The sequence below is a fragment of the Notolepis coatsorum genome (assembly GCF_963971535.1).
Source record: "Notolepis coatsorum genome assembly, chromosome: 1".
Lineage (NCBI taxonomy): Eukaryota > Metazoa > Chordata > Actinopteri > Aulopiformes > Paralepididae > Notolepis > Notolepis coatsorum.
In genome coordinates, this window is record NC_140165.1 from 310,304,700 (window position 1) to 310,327,138 (window position 22,439).

The following is a 22,439-nucleotide window of genomic DNA, read 5'->3' on the forward strand; positions in this document are numbered from 1 at the left end:
TGCAACATGTCTTATACCAAGGGCTCTGTGCAACATGTCTTATACCAAGGGCTCTGTGCAACATGTCTTATACCAAGGGCCCTGTGCAACATGTCTTATACCAAGGGCCCTGTGTGCAACATGTCTTATACCAAGGGCTCTGTGCAACATGTCTTATACCAAGGGCCCTGTGCAACATGTCTTATACCAAGGGCTCTGTGCAACATGTCTTATACCAAGGGCCCTGTGCAACATGTCTTATACCAAGGGCTCTGTGCAACATGTCTTATACCAAGGGCCCTGTGCAACATGTCTTATACCAAGGGCCCTGTGTGCAACATGTCTTTATACCAAGGGCTCTGTGCAACATGTCTTATACCAAGGGCCCTGTGCAACATGTCTTATACCAAGGGCCCTGTGCAACATGTCTTATACCAAGGGCTCTGTGCAACATGTCTTATACCAAGGGCCCTGTGCAACATGTCTTTATACCAAGGGCTCTGTGCAACATGTCTTATACCAAGGGCCCTGTGCAACATGTCTTATACCAAGGGCCATGTGCAACATGTCTTATACCAAGGGCCCTGTGCAACATGTCTTATACCAAGGGCCCTGTGCAACATGTCTTATACCAAGGGCCCTGTGCAACATGTCTTATACCAAGGGCCCTGTGCAACATGTCTTATACCAAGGGCCATGTGCAACATGTCTTATACCAAGGGCCCTGTGCAACATGTCTTATACCAAGGGCCCTGTGCAACATGTCTTATACCAAGGGCCCTGTGCAACATGTCTTATACCAAGGGCCCTGTGCAACATGTCTTATACCAAGGGCCCTGTGCAACATGTCTTATACCAATGGCCCTGTGCAACATGTCTTATACCAAGGGCCCTGTGCAACATGTCTTATACCAAGGGCCCTGTGCAACATGTCTTATACCAAGGGCCCTGTGCAACATGTCTTATACCAAGGGCCCTGTGCAACATGTCTTATACCAAGGGCCCTGTGCAACATGTCTTATACCAAGGGCTCTGTGTGCAACATGTCTTATACCATGGGCCCTGTGCAACATGTGCAACATGTCTTATACCAAGGGCCCTGTGCAACATGTCTTATACCAAGGGCCCTGTGCAACATGTCTTATACCATGGGCCCTGTGCAACATGTCTTATACCAAGGGCCCTGTGCAACATGTGCAACATGTCTTATACCAAGGGCCATGTGCAACATGTCTTATACCAAGGGCCCTGTGCAACATGTGCAACATGTCTTATACCAAGGGCCCTGTGCAACATGTGCAACATGTCTTCTACCAAGGGCCCTGTGCAACATGTGCAACATGTCTTATACCAAGGGCCCTGTGCAACATGTGCAACATGTCTTATACCAAGGGCCCTGTGCAACATGTCTTATACCAAGGGCCCTGTGCAACATGTCTTATACCAAGGGCCCTGTGCAACATGTCTTATACCAAGGGCTCTGTGCAACATGTCTTATACCAAGGGCCCTGTGCAACATGTCTTATACCAAGGGCCCTGTGCAACATGTCTTATACCAAGGGCCCTGTGCAACATGTCTTATACTAGGGATGCCCCGATCACGTTTTTTGCCACCGGTCGTCGTGAGCCATATCGGCCGATACCGATCCGATACCGATTGTTTTTGATTAAAAAGAAATTAAAAATTATTTTATATAAATTTTATTTTTTTATTTTTTTATAAAATATATATATTATATAATTAGACTTGTACTTGTATTATCTGCGAGACATCGCCACCACGCAACAAGTCAAAATGCTCGCTATCAAACAGCTCCACTGTCTGTGTGTACTCTAGTAGCCTCCAGCTCAAAAAAGGATTCTCCGGCGCTGCAGCGGGACCCTATTGGTAACGTTATTGTGCTTTGGTCATTTCACATTCAGCAAGCCCTCAGCTTGAATACGCATTAAATCAATGTTATAAGACATTGATATCAAGAGCTATCTGTAGCTACTGCTAGCCGGCTAGATGACGTTAAAGGGGAACTATTTTACTATTTCTTTCACTATTTGGGCACTTTTACACAATTCCTGTGAGTCTATGGAACACCTCTGTAATATATATATTTTTTTATTCATTGTTTTGTATTTCTAATCAAGTCCTCAAAAACAGCATTTTTCTACCTCAAGATCTCGAGCCGTTTTGAGCCTGGGCTCCTAAACCACTGCGCCGGGTCCCGTCGCCTGAACATTAACATGCAGCGGTGTCTCTCTGACATCACATATCGCGCACATTTTCAAATGACTCAGTTCAGTGAGGGTGAATATTGTGAGAGGAGAATTGGAAGAATGCGCCAATATGATAATTTTGAGACATAGATCATATTAATATAAGTTCACATAGCTAGGAAACAATGCTAAACACTCAAAAAGGCCATTTATAAGATAGTTCCCCTTTAAGACAGAACTTTAGTTCAATGGGACATTTCGTTTTGAACAGTAAACTAACGTCAGCTAACGCAAGCTAATGGAGGTATGAACATGGACTACTAGATTTTCTGGATCATTTGTTGATATCAGGAGCTATCGGTAGCTAGCCGGCTAAATACCGTTAGACAATGCCTACTAAACGTGAATAGTTGACTGGGTAATTTTGTTTAAACAGTAACGATAGCTAGGTAGCTAACGTTAGCGCAGGTCGAATGCACTACAGACTCGAGCAGAGGAGCCTCCTCTCAGTCCTCAGTGTTTACAAACTCTGCACGGGGGCGGGCGGGGCAAGGGAGGAGGAGCAGCGGCAGTTTGCAGGTCGTGTGTGTCTGAGACAGACAGCGAGTGAGAGCTTCGCTTGATCGGTTTCCGCGATCGGCGAATATGACTCATTATCGCAATTCACAGATTGCATATTTATACTGAGTATCGGCCGATAACGATCGGTGGCCGATCGATCGGGGCATCCCTATCTTATACCAAGGGCCCTGTGCAACATGTCTTATACCAAGGGCCCTGTGCAACATGTCTTATACCAAGGGCCCTGTGCAACATGTCTTATACCAAGGTGTGCAACATGTCTTATACCAAGGGCCCTGTGCAACATGTCTTATACCAAGGTGTGCAACATGTCTTATACCAAGGGCCCTGTGCAACATGTCTTATACCAAGGGCCGTGTGCAACATGTCTTATACCAAGGGCCGTGTGCAACATGTCTTATACCAAGGTGTGCAACATGTCTTATACCAAGGGCCCTGTGCAACATGTCTTATACCAAGGGCCGTGTGCAACATGTCTTATACCAAGGGCCCTGTGCAACATGTCTTATACCAAGGGCCCTGTGCAACATGTCTTATACCAAGGGCTCTGTGCAACATGTCTTATACCAAGGGCCCTGTGCAACATGTCTTATACCAAGGGCCGTGTGCAACATGTCTTATACCAAGGTGTGCAACATGTCTTATACCAAGGGCCCTGTGCAACATGTCTTATACCAAGGGCCCTGTGCAACATGTCTTATACCAAGGGCCCTGTGCAACATGTCTTATACCAAGGGCTCTGTGCAACATGTCTTATACCAAGGGCCCTGTGCAACATGTCTTATACCAAGGGCCGTGTGCAACATGTCTTATACCAAGGTGTGCAACATGTCTTATACCAAGGGCCCTGTGCAACATGTCTTATACCAAGGGCCCTGTGCAACATGTCTTATACCAAGGGCCGTGTGCAACATGTCTTATACCAAGGGCCCTGTGCAACATGTCTTATACCAAGGGCCCTGTGCAACATGTCTTAAGGCCTCTGCATGCTACAGCAAATTCAAAGCAACTTCGACACAACATCGACAAAGCAACGGTGTTGCAGACACTCTACCTTTATGCTTCTGCAAAATCAACGCACAGCCTATAACATTGTACCCCGTATGTAGCTAGGTTCCCTAGATAGATGACGCTTCCCTTCTCAACCAACCCATTGATAAAAGCAGAAAAATAAGCATGATTTTTACTTCCGGGCGGGGGGTTTCAAAATAAAAGAGCGAGTCTAAAAGCACCGTAAATACGTTTATTTTTTACAATATCTAACGTTACACGAACCTAAACTAATCTAAAGTTAGTTTAGGTTTGTGTTAACGTTAGATAATGTACAAAATAAACGCATTTACGGTGCTTTTAGACTCGCTCTTTTATTTTGAAATTCCCCGACCGGAAGTATTATAGTGTCTGTTGCTAACAGCTTAACTTTTGTCAGCAGGTTCTTTGCTTTTTAACGTAACTTCATTCGTTTCCAATGGAGAGGAGAGAAAGACCGGCTCACATGCAGCTCAAACTACCTATTGGAATAAATTAATTGATTGATGTTTAACTTGTCCCTGTGTGTGTCCAGTCATTTCGACTAGCAAACGTTGTATTTAACGTTAAAGTTACCTCAGGATACCATTGTATTTAGTTGGTTAGCTATGTAGCTAATGTGGATAGCATTTTGTATAGCACCAATGCTAGCTGGCTGGCTACAGCTTTATTTACTAAATTATCAAGGCTTTTTTATCGTCAAGGTAAGAGAGGATTTGTCATGATCAACTGAAGGCGTATGCTATGGAACAATATGTGCTTGGGTTTTCAGAAAAAGGCCAGCTATGTGACGCTAATTATTTAGCATCAACGCTGGCTGGCTACAACAATGGCGGATGGTATTCTCTGCGAGACCTATATTATTCTATGACAGCCCCGCCCCCATTCGCTAACCAACCAATCACTGCTACGCAATATCAACACAACGGTTGTTTAGGTTAGATTTTGGAGACATGTACGCAGATTCCTCGCAACACAGTCTACAAGACCCTAAACAACAACCGCGCTGAAATCGCGCTGATGTTGTGTTGAAGTTGCTTTGAAGTTGCTGTAGCATGTAGAGGCCTTTATACCAAGGGCCCTGTGCAACATGTCTTATACCAAGGGCCGTGTGCAACATGTCTTATACCAAGGGCCCTGTGCAACATGTCTTATACCAAGGGCCGTGTGCAACATGTCTTATACCAAGGGCCCTGTGCAACATGTCTTATACCAAGGGCCCTGTGCAACATGTCTTATACCAAGGGCCCTGTGCAACATGTCTTATACCAAGGGCCCTGTGCAACATGTCTTATACCAAGGGCCCTGTGCAACATGTCTTATACCAAGGGCCCTGTGCAACATGTCTTATACCAAGGGCCCTGTGCAACATGTCTTATACCAAGGGCCCTGTGTGCAACATGTCTTATACCAGGGGCTCTGTGTGCAACATGTCTTATACCAGGGCCCTGTGCAACATGTCAGAAGGCAAACCAATCTGCGTTTTTGACACATGGGACGAAGATGGATCGGTAATTTTTGTGCAGTGACCCCAAACTGATGGTGGCGTGTCCAGTCCACTGGAAACCTGTTCACAAGCGCTGGTCGTGGCTGCTATTCCTGCTAGGAGACTCATTGAAGACTCATTGGGCTCTCAGTGCTCTCAGTGCTCTCAGTGCTCTCAGTGCTCTCGGTGCTCTCAGTGCTCTCGGTGCTCTCAGTGCTCTCAGTGCTCTCGGTGCTCTCAGTGCTCTCGGTGCTCTCAGTGCTCTCGGTGCTCTCAGTGCTCTCAGTGCTCTCAGTGCTCTCAGTGCTCCTTTGCTAAAATATGAAATGTATTTTGTCTGCGACTGCAGGTGAACTTGAAAGAATAGGCTGGTAACCTACAGTACTCACAATGGCCTCGTCCCCCTCCCAAACGGAAAATTCCTCGAGAGATACTTCTGTGTGGTTGCCATGGAGACATTGTGGTGTTACCCCCTCACCTCCAGAGTGGAAACAGTTTAGCTTTCAACATAATCATTTTTTGATCCACTTTTTCTCCCACTTTCTATATTTTCTCCCATCCCAATTTCGTATCATCCAATTCAACCCTCCCCTGTCACGGACGCTGTTTCTTGCCTCCCACAAGCCGGCTGCAATGTGGACTAAGTCATACATAGCACAAGTCCCCTCCGGTACTTGAGGTAACAGCAGTCGCATCTTTTCACCTGCGCAGCTCGATCTCTCAGTGGCGAGGAGTAACGCGTGGGAGGCTCACGCTGCCCCCGACACTTCCTGATTCTACTGCGCAGGCGCACCAACCGACCTGTAGGAGTTGCTGTCCACAACGCCCGATCCCCACCCATCAGTTTCCCACCCCCTAATACGGCCAATGTGTATTAGTACGGACGACCAGCTAAACTGAAAGCAAATGTGGAGCGCTGGGCTCGAACTAACGAGCCCAGCGTCTCCAGCATTTCGTGGCGAGCGCCTTGCCCACAACGCCACGTAGCCGCCCCCACTTGCAACATAATCATAATAATAAAAAAAAACCTGCTTACTAGAACGTAGTACACCATTTTCCAAACCAATTTGAATGCGTGTAGGCTGAGTGTCTGTGTGAGGAAAATTTCTACAGGTAACCTTTCATTCACGGGGTAAAGTAAATACGCTTTTAACAGCGACTGCTGTTTCCGTTTGCAGCCACGGACAAGTTCCTCAGCTATATTGACCGAGCGACTGTGTGCTCCGAGCTCTTAAAACACGCTCGGCTCTGAGCTGTCAGGAAAGAACAATGGCACCCGGTTTCCATTGAAACGGATTGGAAAAGATAAATCAAAAGAGAGGTTACTGGACACCAAGTCGATGCTGGTCTGTGAAAGTGAAATGTTGGATTATTACACTGGTAATAAAGATCAAAAACTGGCGAATCCCTGTTTCCTGTCCCCATCTGTCAGTTGAGAAGGTGTGTTGTTCCTCTGTGTGTGTGTGTGTATATATACCTACTTATACACCTGCATATAACCCATATAACTGTATGTACAATAATGCTGTATATACCGTATGTGTATATTAGGGGTGTAACAATGCATCAATCCTAAGGTGACGATTCAACTGCATCGATTTGAAAATGTTAGAATTATTATTTATTAAAAAATGTTATGTAGATTTTGTATTGACCTATAGTCCATTCATGCTGAGTGAGATCAGTTCCCCCAGCCACATTTGTGTATTCAAAATTGTTGGGGGAATTAACTGATCGAAAATGAATAGACTTGCATCGAATGGTGGTCAAATGAAGAGATTTCATGATGCATTGAATCGTTGCCTGAAGAATCGTAATCGAATCGTTGTGGGGTCAAATATTTACACCCCTAGTGTGTAATATATATATACTGTATATCTATCCACATCTGTCTGTACATACATGCACATAATCCTTTTATATATATTTTATTTAACCAGGAAGGTCAATTAAGATCAAATTCTTATTTACCGTAATTCCTCTAATAGTAACCGGTATTCAAATACAAGCTGGGTCTCTATTAATGGCCGGGTGCGCTTTTGAGCTAAGCAATTATAAGCCGACCTCCTAATACAAGCCGGGTTACTAATATACTGAGCTGCATACTGAGCTAGTTACTTGATTTCACTTTGAAAACGTTGAAATGACCAGTGACCACCTGTAATTGCACTGTTTACTATTTCATACAGTACTTGGTTTCAATAAATGAACCCAGTACATTTTACTGGGTTCAAACTGACACAAAATGTTGATTTATTCATTATGATCCGTTTGAAAATTAGAAATATAGGCCTCTCTCTTATATATGCCTCCTCCTAATACAAGCCTGGTACCCGCTACAGTTGAAACAAATACAAGCCGGGGTTACTATTGGAGGAATTACGGTACTATGACAGCCTGGTGAGAGGACAAAAGGTCCCCTCGAAGGGTAACTGTGAAAGGGGACAACATTTTATTTAAAAAAAAGAGACCGATGATGCATCACAGAGGTAAGGGAAATAATTAAAACGCACATCAAACAAACAACCAAATAAAATGACATGGTATGTAATTATTACATGAAGCAGAACGGTCAAATTCAGTTAAAAGATATCTGTACATGGGGCGCTCCAGTAGCACACCACACCCGGTGACCATATGCCGCATGTCTTCCCTTCTTCTCCTCCCGTTTCTCCCTCTCTCCTCTGTCGGCCCTGCGTGGCCAAGGAAAAAGATAATAAATAAATAAAGATAATAATAATAAAATAAAAAATATCTGTACATAATCAGGTCTGTACGCTAAGCTTTTTCACTAGGGGCACACTTGCCCCTAAATGAGAAATTTAGGGGCAAAAAATATTTTTTAGGGGCAAATTTTTTAATAACAATTTTACCATTATAGTGAAAAAAAATATGTTCCTCCTGCCTCATCACTGTGGTCCTTTTATTTAACATTTAAGTGCTTTTGTTGTCAGGTTTGTATCTTTTATAATGAACCAATTGAACTTCGTATTACCACAGCTGCAAACATTTCTTCTTTCATTGATAATGGTGTATTAACAGTGTTCATAGTCAGTATCTGCTGCACACTGCAACACAGCTCTAAGACATACACTAAATCATGCTCTCTGTTTATCTTTCTCCCTCTCTCTTCCACACACACACACACACACACACACACAGAGAGCTCCCTCCCCGGGCCCCTGTAAGGTATTGGCTTGTGTTGCTACACGGACACATTTGTATGTTGCACCATGGTACTTCCTGGCTTACAGAGTACAGACCATAGATACAGACTAGTAAACAAACATTCCGTCTATTATGTGAACTAAAGAGTACAAGGTTTACACAACAGCCCCCACCCCTTGTTTTATTGTATTTGTACCTGTACTACCTGCTGTCAGCTGTTTATCTCTCTCTGTGAGCTTGATTAGCTAGCGTTAGCTCACGTTAGCTCCGCGGCTAACCCTGAACTAAATCAATGACTAGGTTCTAACGCATTTAGAGTAGTTTTCACTGCACATAGAAGTAGCCAAACAGCGGGAGCATTTCGGGAGTATATAACCAAAACCCAGGCAATTTCGAGCCCTTGGCTTGCCTTAAGGAATCAAATAGTCTGCCATTAGCTACATGCTAACGTTATAACGGTCGGGAAAACCTGGCAGCGATAAGGGAATTGAAAGTCACAGGCACGCGATTCCAGGTGCCTGTGACTTTCTATTAAGAAATGAGCTATGAAGAAACTTTACTTTTCTTCATAGCTAAATCAGACAGTCAGCCAGTCTATCAGAGTGAGTGCTCAGCCTTGGATAATTTAGGAGTGAAATGCGAATGCAAGGCTTGAAATCACTACTCGCAAGCCCGCCCCCAAATATTATTTACCAATCGCAACGGCCAATTAAAGGGGCAATTCGCGATAATCTCATCGCAGTGTACAGCCCTGACATAATATCCCTTACCTACTCTTACTAGTTACACTGTTGGCCAGTATGACTTACTACCATACCATCTGTATACCTGTATCACTGTACAGTGGAGTTGCTCAGTGGCCAACAGTGTCAGACTGTGGTTGTACTGGGCAGCTCCCAGGTGTGAATGGAACTGTGTGAATGTGAAGCAGGGCGTAGCTGAAAAAGAGCATCCGTGCTCAGCGAACCTACCCTGGGTAAATAAAGGTTAAATAAATAATAATATTACAACTCTGTACGTAAATCTGATTAGCACTACACCCAGCAGTACTAATGTATATAGTTTATACCCAGTTTAATCACCTGTACATTGTATATTACTATTGCACTTTACTGTTTACATTTGCACTCTGGTTGGATGCCAAACTTAAAGGGGACGTGCATTGCTATTCCTTGCACTATTTGGACAACTTTACACAATTCCTGTGAGTCTATTGAACACATCTGTAAGGTTTTTTTTCTCCAAAAAAAATGCATTGTTTTATATCAAGTACTCAAAACCATCATTTTTCTCCCTTTGGATTTCAGGCTGTGTTGGCCTGGCTCCGCCCATAAGCACTTTGAGTGACAGTCATCCACACAGTCTGCGACTGGCACAGAGAGAGATAGAGAGACTGAGGGGGATACTAATTCATTTCGCCGCGGGGGGGGGGGGGGGCGGGGGGCGGGGGGCATAATCTCATGGGACAATGCATTGGTAACTTGTTTCAAATGACAATATATACCTCTGACTCTGTGATTATTATTGTACGGATCGGAATACGGGCGTGCGCGTGGGAGCATGTGCAAAGATATTACAGACAGTGATATGCTAGTGCTCCCGACTTGAGAGAGAGAGGGAGGGAGAGAGACGGACAGAGAGACGACAGCAATGTGCGCGTGTATGTGTGCTCTGTCGCGAGTGTGTGTGTAAGCAGGGGCAGACAGCTGAGGAGAGATCGCTCAGAGAAATGCAGCGTATGAGCCTCTCTCTATCTGTTTCTCCCTCTCTCTCTCTCTCTCGCTCGCTCTCTGCCTCTCCCGTTTGAGGAAGTGTCGGGTTTCACTATGCGCTACAACCACAGAGCCAATCGGATCACAATCAGCTCCACCAGCTCCCAGTTACGTCACCGAGCGAGTCAAATCAGAATGACCTAATTCACTGGAGGAGGAAATTGTCAAAACTGAATGAGAGTAATCCGCCAATATGGTATTTAAAGACACAGACCCATTGATACTAACCCCTATTACTATAAAACAATGCTAAACACTGAAAAAAGCCGTTTATAATGCATGTCCCCTTTAAACGAATCTAATCTAATCTCTAGGTACTTGCAGCCTCCAACCACCTGGATGACGTGTGCTCTGGAGTCCAGGGAACTACTGGCCCTCTGCCTGAAGAAGCTGAAGGGCTCTATGACCAAAGTAAGCCCCCTATTATTTACCCTCCATCTCCCACACACACACACACACACACACACAACTGCTCTCTTCAATTTGATGCATTCAATACAGACTTAATTTGATAGTCGCTGGGAACTATTTGATTACAAATAGTCGTCTTCCCCCCCCCCCCACACACATACACATGTTAACATATGGTTATGCTACCTGGCTAGCTAACGAGCTGTACCTAGCATACCGTTCAGCAGTGTAACAGTTAATAGGGTCCTGTCTCATTACATTGGGGAAACCAAGGGAACATTTATTTTGAGACAAAATTATATTTTAACGACTATTTTAATATAAAAAAAAATCTATGCCCATCCCTACACTCCTTTTTGTTCTCCTCCACCTCTCACCACATCCTCTCCAGAGGATGGGCCGCAAGGAGAAACAAGTTCCCGGCCAGCCGGCCTCTAATCCTATCGATATCTGTCCTGTCGCAGTCTTTGGTACTCGTCTTGTCCTCCTGGTCTCTGTACTTCCTCCCCAGCCCTTCCACTTTCTTTTTCGCATACAGTCTGTCTGTCGACGAGACCGAACGAGACTAGGCTCTTGAAATTAAGAACCGAATTATAATGTAATAAGAGAATGAATGTTGTCACTTTTGAAGTTTCTGGTACTGTACCATCCAATCCCACAAACCCCGTCCCAAGAATACAATGGGATACCCTTAATTTCTGACCCACAGAATTCCTTGGCATATATGCCATCCTCTTAATTCCTCACTTAACCAACATTGATAGCCCTCATTAAGAACTGAATTATAATGTAATAATAAGAGAATGAATGTCGTCACTTTTGACGTTTCTGGTACCATCCAATCCCACAAACCCCTGTCCCAAGAACACAATGGAATTCCCTTCGCATCCCACAGGATTCCTGACCCACAGAATTCCTTGGCATATGCTATCCTCCCAATTCCTCACTTAACCGACATTGATAACCCTCTGAAGTCATATCGGTGATGACTTCAAGCCAAGGAGAAGTGCTTTGCAAGATCGTCCGCTCTGAATAGCTGTTGCCATTGTTCAAGTTGAAAGTTTTGCTTTAATTGTCGCATATAAAGTACATTACAGTGAAACGCTTGGTTCTGTATCAGCCCCCTGAGATTGTGCTTCATACAGTAAGAAAAGTTAAAAGAATAAAGGCCAAACACTACAAAATATACAAAACTAAAAGTACAAAATGCAAAACATTTGGTAGAAATGTGGTGCATTTCAGCGTGGGCTCTCTCCAGGGTTCGCACAAGGTCCTTAAAGTGCTTGATTTTTTACCAAAAAAAAAAGCCAAGGCCTGGAATTCCTTAAACAGCCAATTTTTTAACAAGGTGCTTAAAAAATCCTTGAAATTCAAATCAACCATTCGCATTGAAAGTTTTGTTCATCCATGATAAAATTCTTCTGAATCAAGATTTTTTTTAATTTAAAGTGTAACTAATGGTCGGAAATTGGTTTTAAGCCATAAATATTGGATACGATTATTTTTTCTATAAAAAAATCGGCATTTAAAAGTGAATTGTATCCTTTTAAATGCCCTTTAAAAAAAATGTTGCTTGGAAAAGTACTTAAATCCTGTCTGTGGGAACCCTGTCTCTCCACCCAGGTGCGTCTGATCGACGCCGGCTTCCTGTGGACGGAGCCTCATTCCAAGAGGATCAAGATAAAACTGACCATTCAGAAAGAGGTGAGACGCACACAGGATAAGTGATAGGCATGAGAGAGTACGTGCAATCTATGGGATTAAAGTGGATTAGCAACCCGAGACTGGCAATGATCTTGTTGTCCAAAAGGTTTATTTATATATATATATTTTTTTGTGTTTTTTTTCTTATCATTTCCCAAGACTGACTGGATGACAAACGGGCCGCTTAGCCTTTCCAAAGACCCAAGATAAATTGTAATTATTTTGTTAGTCAGTGAAATGTTTTAAGAGTTGGAAACATTCAGAGGTATTCACACTCTCAATAGGGTCTCGGAAACACAATCCTTTACCGAACAGAGGAACGTAAAGCGCGGAACAGGAGGGGACTGTTATCGGTAGCGAGGCTCTGCGCTATCGAGTGTTTGAAACACACCAGCCAGCGTTGCCAGTGGCTTGTCATCGCAGCTCCTTGACCTTTAGCGAGAACCTAAGCTCTGCGCTCGTCGTGGCCAAGTCTTTTGTTTGTACTGTACCACGGGAGGAAGGGTCTGTATAATTACGCACTCTGGATCCCACTAGTCCGATGCCCTTTGGAGATACCGTAGCTCAGAGATAGCGACGCTAATGCTGTGAAGAAGAGAGGTTGTGTTTTTCTCCCCTTTTTAATGTAAATGGACCACAGGGCTGTAATGGTCTTGATGTGTAAGGCTCTTGTGGCTATAACAATACTTAAGAGATTCAGATTATTTTATTGTCACAGCTTTTTTTTTTTTAAATGTACATACATTCAGAATAACGTGAGGTGCTTGTTTTCTCGGCTCCTCAACCGTAGTAGATTTGTAAACAATCTATACAAACTATAAACTAAACATAATACACAATGTATATTATATCTATACAAACTATAATCTATAACTATAAACTAGATAAGCTATAAATAAACGGAAGTAAACTATAAAACTACGGTAAACATCTTACACAACGTATATTCTATCTACACACTATGTTATAAATAGCTATAAACTAAAACTATAAACTAAACTATAGACTAAACATCATACACGACGTATATTCTATCTATACAAACTATACAATACAACGTATATGTTACAATACAGCTCGTGAAGTAGGCTATAAAAAAAAAGTTTCATGTGTTAGAAGAAGGTGAAAAGAAATCCCCAATTATGGCCACTAGAAATGATCACTCTGAACAGTAAGTCCTGGAAGTGTTCCTGTGCATCCACCCGTGTTGAACGCTCGGGGGCGTTTTCTCCTACATTCTAGCTAGCTGCTGTGCTGTGCTGTGGTGGGGGAAGGGACTCCAGAGTAATCCTATACAAAGCTTTGTTTGTTCATCTTCTCCCCACAGATTAGCATTAGCATGTAGACTTAAGTCCCACAAATATATATATATATATATTTCTTTTTTTATTTAACCAGGCAGGTCAATTAAGAATTCTTATTTTCAGTGAAGGCCTGGCGAGAGGAAGAAAGGTCCCTTTGAAAGGGTAACGGGGAAAGGGGACATTTTTTTTTTAATAAAATGGAAGGGAGACCGATAGTACAAACATCAGAGGTACGGTAAATAGTTAAAACACTGATCAAACAAACAACCAAATGAAATTACATACATGATACACAATGCATACTTGAAGCAGAACAGTGAAATTATAGTTAAAAGGCTGGGTGACAGTTGCAAGTGTGTAATATATATATATATATATATATATATATATGAGGAGAAGGGGAATCAACATGTGCAACAGTCAGCTAGGGACTAAAGTTTAAACGCATGAAATTATAGATAGAAGTATTGAAAGTTTAAGGGAGTTTTGGAGAGAGTTCCAGTCATTTGCTGCAGCAAAACAAAAGGAATTCTGGCCAAATATCACCCTCTTATAGGAGCCACGTCATGAGCCGTGTTCCGTTTTACATTTTGCACAGGCTCTTAAACACCACAGGCTCTTAAACACAACAGGCTCCTAAACACAACAGACTCAACAGTTTTAGTAGGTGGCCCCGCCTGGCCTGGCCATGCAGACGGGAGGCTGTGATGTAACCCGCTGCGTGCGTCTCTCTCCCTGCCAGGTGATGAACGGAGCCATCCTGCAGCAGGTGTTCGTGGTGGAGTTCGTGGTTCAGGGCCAGATGTGCGACGACTGCCATCGCGTGGAGGCCAAGGACTTCTGGAAGGCGGTGGTGCAAGTCAGGCAGAAGGTAGGCGTGGTGGCACGCAGGTCCCACCGAGAGGGTCATATTCTCAGCCGAAACACAACCAATCTTTCGGCATATAGACTAAAAACGCACTTCTTCTATCTATATCTGAAATGAAGGAGAGAAAAATAACGGACCTTCGTACTGTCTTCTACTACTGTATCATGCACCTTTCCACTAAATAATCTTCCTTGTCTATATTACTACCTACTATGCTAATATGTCTCTACTACTATGCACTCAACACTGCAGCACTTTGATGAACATTGTTACTCAGCTGTAAGTGTTGTACTTTTCCTGCTCACTTGTACAGAATTTGTAAGTCGCTTTGGATAAAAGCGTTCAGCTAAATTAGGAAATGTGAAAAACATTGTCACATAATTTGTTAGTAAATTTTTTCTCTATGCCTTCTGCAATAAGAATTTATTTCGATATCTATGGCTCTTATCAAGTTTTTGACTAGGGTTGTGTGGATTATACTGCTGACAACTATTCTGCCGAGCGCTAGAACTGTTCTCTGTTCTGGTTCTGGAGTCTGACCAGTAACCGAAAGGTCACCAGTTCAATCCATCAACCCATTGCAGACGGGAAGGGGGGGGGGGGGGGGTGTTTTCCAGCTGTCTACTGGAAGGCATCACATCGGCTGTAATAAAGGACAGTGTGGTAGTGCTGGGAGTTATGTCTAATATGAAAGTCGTGGATCCATACGATGGTATTCTTTTTTTAAGTTGATCTAAAAGTTGTTCCTTGCAGCAGTATTCTAGAATCAAATAAAATAAAAACGCTTGAATGAAAAAGCACCATGATAATTGTATTACAATAAAAGACACTGGGGGGAGGGAGCTCCCGTAGCTCACCGCATATCTCGGCGCTATTTCTGCGTCGGGGAAAACCGTGCTCGTCACGGATCTGGGGGACACGAGTTCGATTCCCGGACCCGCCGTCATTTCTCAGAATGTCTTCCCCTGCTCTACATCCCATTTCAACCTGTTTCTGTCGGTCATGCTTGACCAGAAACAAATACCACCAGGTGTAGTCACTATACCGTCGAAAATAAGAAAGATATCGTCGCTATATTTAATATTTCTACTATAAATATGGTATTTTGACCACATCGGCCCTGCCCTATCCCTGGAGATGATTTGCGGAAGTAGCATTCGGGTGTTTTCCAAACGTGTGTGAACCTCTAAACCGGCACACCTCCAAACAACCAACGGGAGATGCCAGAACTTCATTTGTTTATACAGTGCCCACCATCCCAGCTAAAGTGCCCACCATCTAGGGCTGCATGATTAATCGAAAAAAATCGCGATCTCGATTCATAGACCAATGCGATCTCATTTCTAAATTATGACCACAACAAAAAGAAAAAATCTACTTAAATTTACTTTTGACTTTACTTTTTTAAACGATGACGAAAAATAAGAATCGTGATCTCAATTCTTAGAGAGAAAAATCGTGATTCACATTTTAGCAAGAATCGTGCAGCCCTACCACCATCCCAGTTAAAGTGCCCACCATCCCAGCTAAAGTGCCCACCATCCCAGCTAATGTGCCCACCATCCCAGCTAATGTGCCCACCATCCCAGTTAATGTGCCCACCATCCCAGCTAATGTGCCCTTCAGCAAGGTGCTGGTCCCCTCCCTTCCCAATGGGCACTGCACCGTGGATGCCCTCTGACCTCTCTGAATAAATGCATTATGTATGTATATCTAGAGGGATATGCAAATCCTATTACCTTTTGTGTATCGATGAACTAAATAGTTTCTTTGTGAACATGTCCTTTTTAATCTGAGAATCTAAGCGAATAACTCCCCAGGCTATAAATCCTTTTAAACTATTTGCAACAAGTATATATTATTACGGTGATGGCCACTTATATCCACAGTTAAGTCCAAACCCTACATACATTTTTCACGTAAATATGTACGGTACCATAATGGATCATGCCACAGCTTGAACCGACTTTAACAATAAGTTCAGGAGCTTTGTGATCCCCCAGTTATTTATTTAGCGTCGAACAATGGGAAGGAAGACCAACTTTTCATCTTCCATTTTAAACTTGGCTACATCTCCGTTTACTGGATCTCTTGGAATTTACATATCTCAAACCCCGCCCTCGTTTCTTTATCCTTCCATCATAGTTTCTTTGTTTTTTCAGATTTTACTGTGATGTATTTAGGAGGTGCCTGGATTCATCCCTTGAATAACTGGTTGCTAGTCCTGTATACTTTATATACATTATGGAGATATCGAGCTTTAATTACGTTTGTTTGGGAAGTGACGATGGGGGGATAGTTATGATCAGATCTTGTTGTGACTGATGGTTATTCGTTCCGCCAACAGACTTCTCACAAAAAGACCTTCTTCTATCTGGAACAGCTGATTCTCAAGCACAAGCTCCACACGAACGCTCTCAACATCAAGGAGATCAATGGTAGGTCCATGTTCTGCTGGTTCTGTTCACACTGTATAGAGATCCTGATTATCCCAGTATAGGCCTGGGAAATGACATCCTGTGCACTACCTCATTTCGACTTCGATACCGATACCAGCCTTAAGTATCACGATACCAATTCTAAAACGATACCATGGCAAAAACATAACTTAGCACGTTTCAAGTTTGTTTATGATTTGTCAGAACAAAATACTTTATAATGAAATGCTTGTTTCTGTATGAGCCCCTGAGAGTGTGCTACATACAGTAAAAAGAGAGTAAGTTAAAAAAAAAAAAAAAGTAGGTAAGGTCAATATACATATATACAATACAGAGTAAAATAGGTACCAGTGAGGTAGAATGCAGAGGTACAAAACTTGGGGTAGGGTGCAAATGAGGTATGAATGTAGTGCAAATCTCTTTAATAATAGATACATTTAAAGTGTCTAAAGTGGGTGTGTACATGTGGATGTGTGTGCAGTGTGTGTGTGTAGATGATGGGTTGACTTGTTACATAGTGTCATTGAGCATCCTGATGGCCTGGGGATAGAAGCTCCTTCTGAGTCTCTCTGTACTGGCCATGAGGCTTCGGTAGCGCTTGCCTGACCGCAGCAGTTCAAAGAGGCAGTTGTTTGGGTGACTAGAGTCTTTGATTATTCTCTTAGCCTTGGCCCTGCAACGCTTGTTATAAACGTCCTGGAGAGTGGGGAGCCCACCTCCAATTAGCGCATATTGCGTAGCAGTCCGAAAATGGTTAGTCAAAGTTAGACATACGTAGTGCCTAGTACTTACTGGTTACAGGAGTCTTCAATAACGTTTGGATGGTAATCCATTTTGTGAATACATTTGTTGAAACAACATGTTGGCAGACGGCTCCTGCTATCTTCACGTTAGCAAGCTAACCAGCACAGCACGACCTGTAGGACGTTAAGTAACGTGTGTTCCGCTGGGAACGACCTTTCATCATTGCATACAACTTGGTTTAATCCAGTCGTCCATTCAAAAACGTGACAAAAAAGGATGTCTTGACTATTACATTACTATTTTCCCTTTGCTCAGTCGACACTGTTGACACGCCCAGTCGCCCACTATGCAAAGCTCCGGTCACACATCCACTCAACTCATGGTAAATAAGGCATCAGGCTATTGTTCTAAAAGTATCGATACTAATAAAATGGAGTATTGAACTGTTTTTAACAGCTGGATATCGTGATACTTTTCTAGTATCGGTGTATCGTGCAACACTAGTTTTGTATATTTGTATACTGTTTGCTCTTTTACTCTTTACTGTATGAAGCACAATCTCAGGAGGCTCATACAGAACCAAGCGTTTCACTCTAATGTACATGTACCTCATATGTGAGACCAATAAAACCGAACTTGAACTTGAAACTTGGACGGGAAACGCACTGTATCGTGATATACACATCGTCATCGAGATATGAAATCGTCGTAGAACACTTCGTCCATACGGCGCAGGCACATATGAGTTCCAGCAGTGACGATGGAACTAATGTGGAGTTGAATTAAAAAAACATTATGGCGTGGAGAGAGAGGACTAATTACCTCTTCTAGTAACGAGCAGCAAACCATGCATGCACATCACTGGCGCCAGACAGTCCCCTAATACAGCTGTCCTTTAGAAGGGCACACAGTGTGTGTGTGTGTCTGTGTCTAATCAGCATGCCATGCCCTGATCAGACCAGGCATTCCACAAAACATGCCAGCAACGCAGTATGCCCTAGGGCTGGGCAATTCATCGGAGAAAAAAAATCGATCTCGTTTCATAGACCTATGCAATCTCATTTCTAAATTATGACGATTTTCTTTAATAAAAAAAAATACATAAATTTATATTAAATACATTTTTTTATATTTTTTTTTATACTTTACTTTTTTAAATGATGATGATTCTGACTTGAGTTATTTTGTATGTTACAAGAGACTTAAGTTTAAGTCAAGCACTTTCATATATATGTTGTCTGAAAGAGTGCAATAAATGATTTTATTGAAAAAATAAGAATCGTGTGAGAGAATCATGATCTCAATTCTTAGAGAGAAAAATCGTGATTCACATCTTAGCAAGAGTCGCCCAGCCCTAGTATGCCTTATTTACAGGGGCAGACTTCTACAACACACACACACAGACACACACACAGACACACACACACACACACACACACACACACACACATGCAGACACACACGCCGAGCCTTGAGTGACGGCTGAGCGGCAGCCCTTCAATAGGGCTGTAAAAGGGGAGGTTGGCCCAGACTGTTCTAAATAAACGATCTCCATATCTCGGCCGGAGTTGAAAGGTTTTCGGAGGCCTTCCGACGACATGTGCCGGCCATATTCTCTCCAACCCCTCATCTGCTCCATGTTACACGTGTGAGAGAGGGAGAGAGAGAAAGTGATAGACCTCTGGAATGGCGACGACCTGTGAAGCACATCTGTGGCTGATTTATTGATCGAGAGGATTTGTTTATGTTTTAATTCCTTTTTTTCTCTCTCTCTCTCTCTCTCTCTCTCTCTCTCTCTCTCTCTCTTATGTCAGAGGGCATCGATTTTTACTATAGCACCAAGCAGCATGCTCAGAAGATGGTGGACTTCCTTCAGTGCACCGTGCCCAGCAGGTGAGCGAGGCTTGAACGCTGTGCAGAATGATGTCGAAACTGTCCACACGGGGCATTCCCCTCCCCCCCCCCCCTGGCTCGTGGGAAGTACATTGACGGGGGACGTTCTGCCCCTCAGCTACTCTGGCAAAGGGCGACTGAAAGAGATATGGGCACCTCACCGCTCACCTCAGACAACCTCACATTTCAGCAGCTAGAGTGTAGGAAGTCAGGAGTGTAGAGGAAGAGGTTGTAGTTGGTTTAAGTCCGGGAAAGAGAGTCGGGGGGGGGGGGGGGGGGGGGGGGGGGGGGGGGGGGAATTGAGTACTTGACGAGGGAACTTGGGTAGTTGACAAGGGAACTTGAGTAGTTGACAAGGGAACTTGGGTAGTTGACAAGGGAACTTGGGTAGTTGACAAGGGAACTTGGGTAGTTGACTTGGGTAGTTGACAAGGGAACTTGAGTACTTGACGAGGGAACTTGGGTAGTTGACAAGGGAACTTGAGTAGTTGACAAGGGAACTTGGGTAGTTGACAAGGGAACTTGGGTAGTTGACAAGGGAACTTGGGTAGTTGACAAGGGAACTTGGGTAGTTGACTTGGGTAGTTGACGAGGGAACTTGGGTAGTTGACCAGGGAACTTGGGTAGTTGACCAGGGAACTTGGGTAGTTGATGAGGGAACTTGGGTAGTTGACGAGGGAACTTGGGTAGTTGACCAGGGAACTTGGGTAGTTGACCAGGGAACTTGGGCAGTTGACCAGGGAACTTGGGTAGTTGACGAGGGAACTTGGGTAGTTGACGAGGGAACTTGGGTAGTTGACAAGGGAACTTGAGTAGTTGACAAGGGAACTTGGGTAGTTGACAAGGGAACTTGGGTAGTTGACAAGGGAACTTGGGTAGTTGACTTGGGTAGTTGACAAGGGAACTTGAGTACTTGACGAGGGAACTTGGGTAGTTGACAAGGGAACTTGAGTAGTTGACAAGGGAACTTGGGTAGTTGACAAGGGAACTTGGGTAGTTGACAAGGGAACTTGGGTAGTTGACAAGGGAACTTGGGTAGTTGACTTGGGTAGTTGACGAGGGAACTTGGGTAGTTGACCAGGGAACTTGGGTAGTTGACCAGGGAACTTGGGTAGTTGATGAGGGAACTTGGGTAGTTGACGAGGGAACTTGGGTAGTTGACCAGGGAACTTGGGTAGTTGACCAGGGAACTTGGGCAGTTGACCAGGGAACTTGGGTAGTTGACGAGGGAACTTGGGTAGTTGACGAGGGAACTTGGGTAGTTGATGAGGGAACTTGGGTAGTTGACCAGGGAACTTGGGTAGTTGACGAGGGAACTTGGGTAGTTGACGAGGGAACTTGGGTAGTTGACCAGGGAACTTGGGTAGTTGACCAGGGAACTTGGGTAGTTGACAAGGGAACTTGGGTAGTTGACCAGGGAACTTGGGTAGTTGACAAGGGAACTTGGGTAGTTGACCAGGGAACTTGGGTAGTTGACTAGGGAACTTGGGTAGTTGACCAGGGAACTTGGGTAGTTGACAAGGGAACTTGGGTAGTTGACCAGGGAACTTGGGTAGTTGACAAGGGAACTTGGGTAGTTGACCAGGGAACTTGGGTAGTTGACGAGGGAACTTGGGTAGTTGACCAGGGAACTTGGGTAGTTGACCAGGGAACTTGGGTAGTTGACCAGGGAACTTGGGTAGTTGACGAGGGAACTTGGGTAGTTGATGAGGGAACTTGGGTAGTTGACCAGGGAACTTGGGTAGTTGACCAGGGAACTTGGGTAGTTGATGAGGGAACTTGGGTAGTTGATGAGGGAACTTGGGTAGTTGACAAGGGAACTTGGGTAGTTGACATGGGAACTTGGGTAGTTGACGAGGGAACTTGGGTAGTTGACGAGGGAACTTGGGTAGTTGACCAGGGAACTTGGGTAGTTGACCAGGGAACTTGGGTAGTTGACCAGGGAACTTGGGTAGTTGACGAGGGAACTTGGGTAGTTGATGAGGGAACTTGGGTAGTTCACCAGGGAACTTGGGTAGTTGACCAGGGAACTTGGGTAGTTGACGAGGGAACTTGGGTAGTTGATGAGGGAACTTGGGTAGTTGACCAGGGAACTTGGGTAGTTGACCAGGGAACTTGGGTAGTTGATGAGGGAACTTGGGTAGTTGATGAGGGAACTTGGGTAGTTGATGAGGGAACTTGGGTAGTTGACCAGGGAACTTGGGTAGTTGACGAGGGAACTTGGGTAGTTGACGAGGGAACTTGGGTAGTTGACCAGGGAACTTGGGTAGTTGACGAGGGAACTTGGGTAGTTGACGAGGGAACTTGGGTAGTTGACGAGGGAACTTGGGTAGTTGACGAGGGAACTTGGGTAGTTGACCAGGGAACTTGGGTAGTTGACCAGGGAACTTGGGTAGTTGACGAGGGAACTTGGGTAGTTGACCAGGGAACTTGGGTAGTTGAGGGAACTTGGGTAGTTGAGGGAACTTGGGTAGTTGACGAGGGAACTTGGGTAGTTGAGGGAACTTGGGTAGTTGAGGGAACTTGGGTAGTTGACCAGGGAACTTGGGTAGTTGACCAGGGAACTTGGGTAGTTGAGGGAACTTGGGTAGTTGACCAGGGAACTTGGGTAGTTGACCAGGGAACTTGGGTAGTTGACCAGGGAACTTGGGTAGTTGACCAGGGAACTTGGGTAGTTGACCAGGGAACTTGGGTAGTTGACGAGGGAACTTGGGTAGTTGACGAGGGAACTTGGGTAGTTGACCAGGGAACTTGGGTAGTTGACCAGGGAACTTCCCTCGTAAACACGTTTGTCTCGATTACAGGTGTAAAGGACTTATGGCGGTTACTTAATCCCACGACCCGAAAGTACTC

General features: G+C 44.1%; 1 protein-coding gene across 1 annotated transcript in view; it reads left to right on the plus strand.

The window, feature by feature from the left end:
- nmd3 (NMD3 ribosome export adaptor) overlaps window positions 1-22,439 on the plus strand; it is a 64,136-nt gene that overhangs the window by 21,461 nt on the left and 20,236 nt on the right. The window contains exons 4-8 of the mRNA XM_084314760.1: window positions 10,539-10,635; window positions 12,259-12,339; window positions 14,386-14,514; window positions 16,859-16,949; window positions 19,508-19,586. Of these exons, the coding sequence (XP_084170886.1) occupies window positions 10,539-10,635; window positions 12,259-12,339; window positions 14,386-14,514; window positions 16,859-16,949; window positions 19,508-19,586 (477 nt within the window). The remainder of the gene's footprint in view (window positions 1-10,538; window positions 10,636-12,258; window positions 12,340-14,385; window positions 14,515-16,858; window positions 16,950-19,507; window positions 19,587-22,439) is intronic.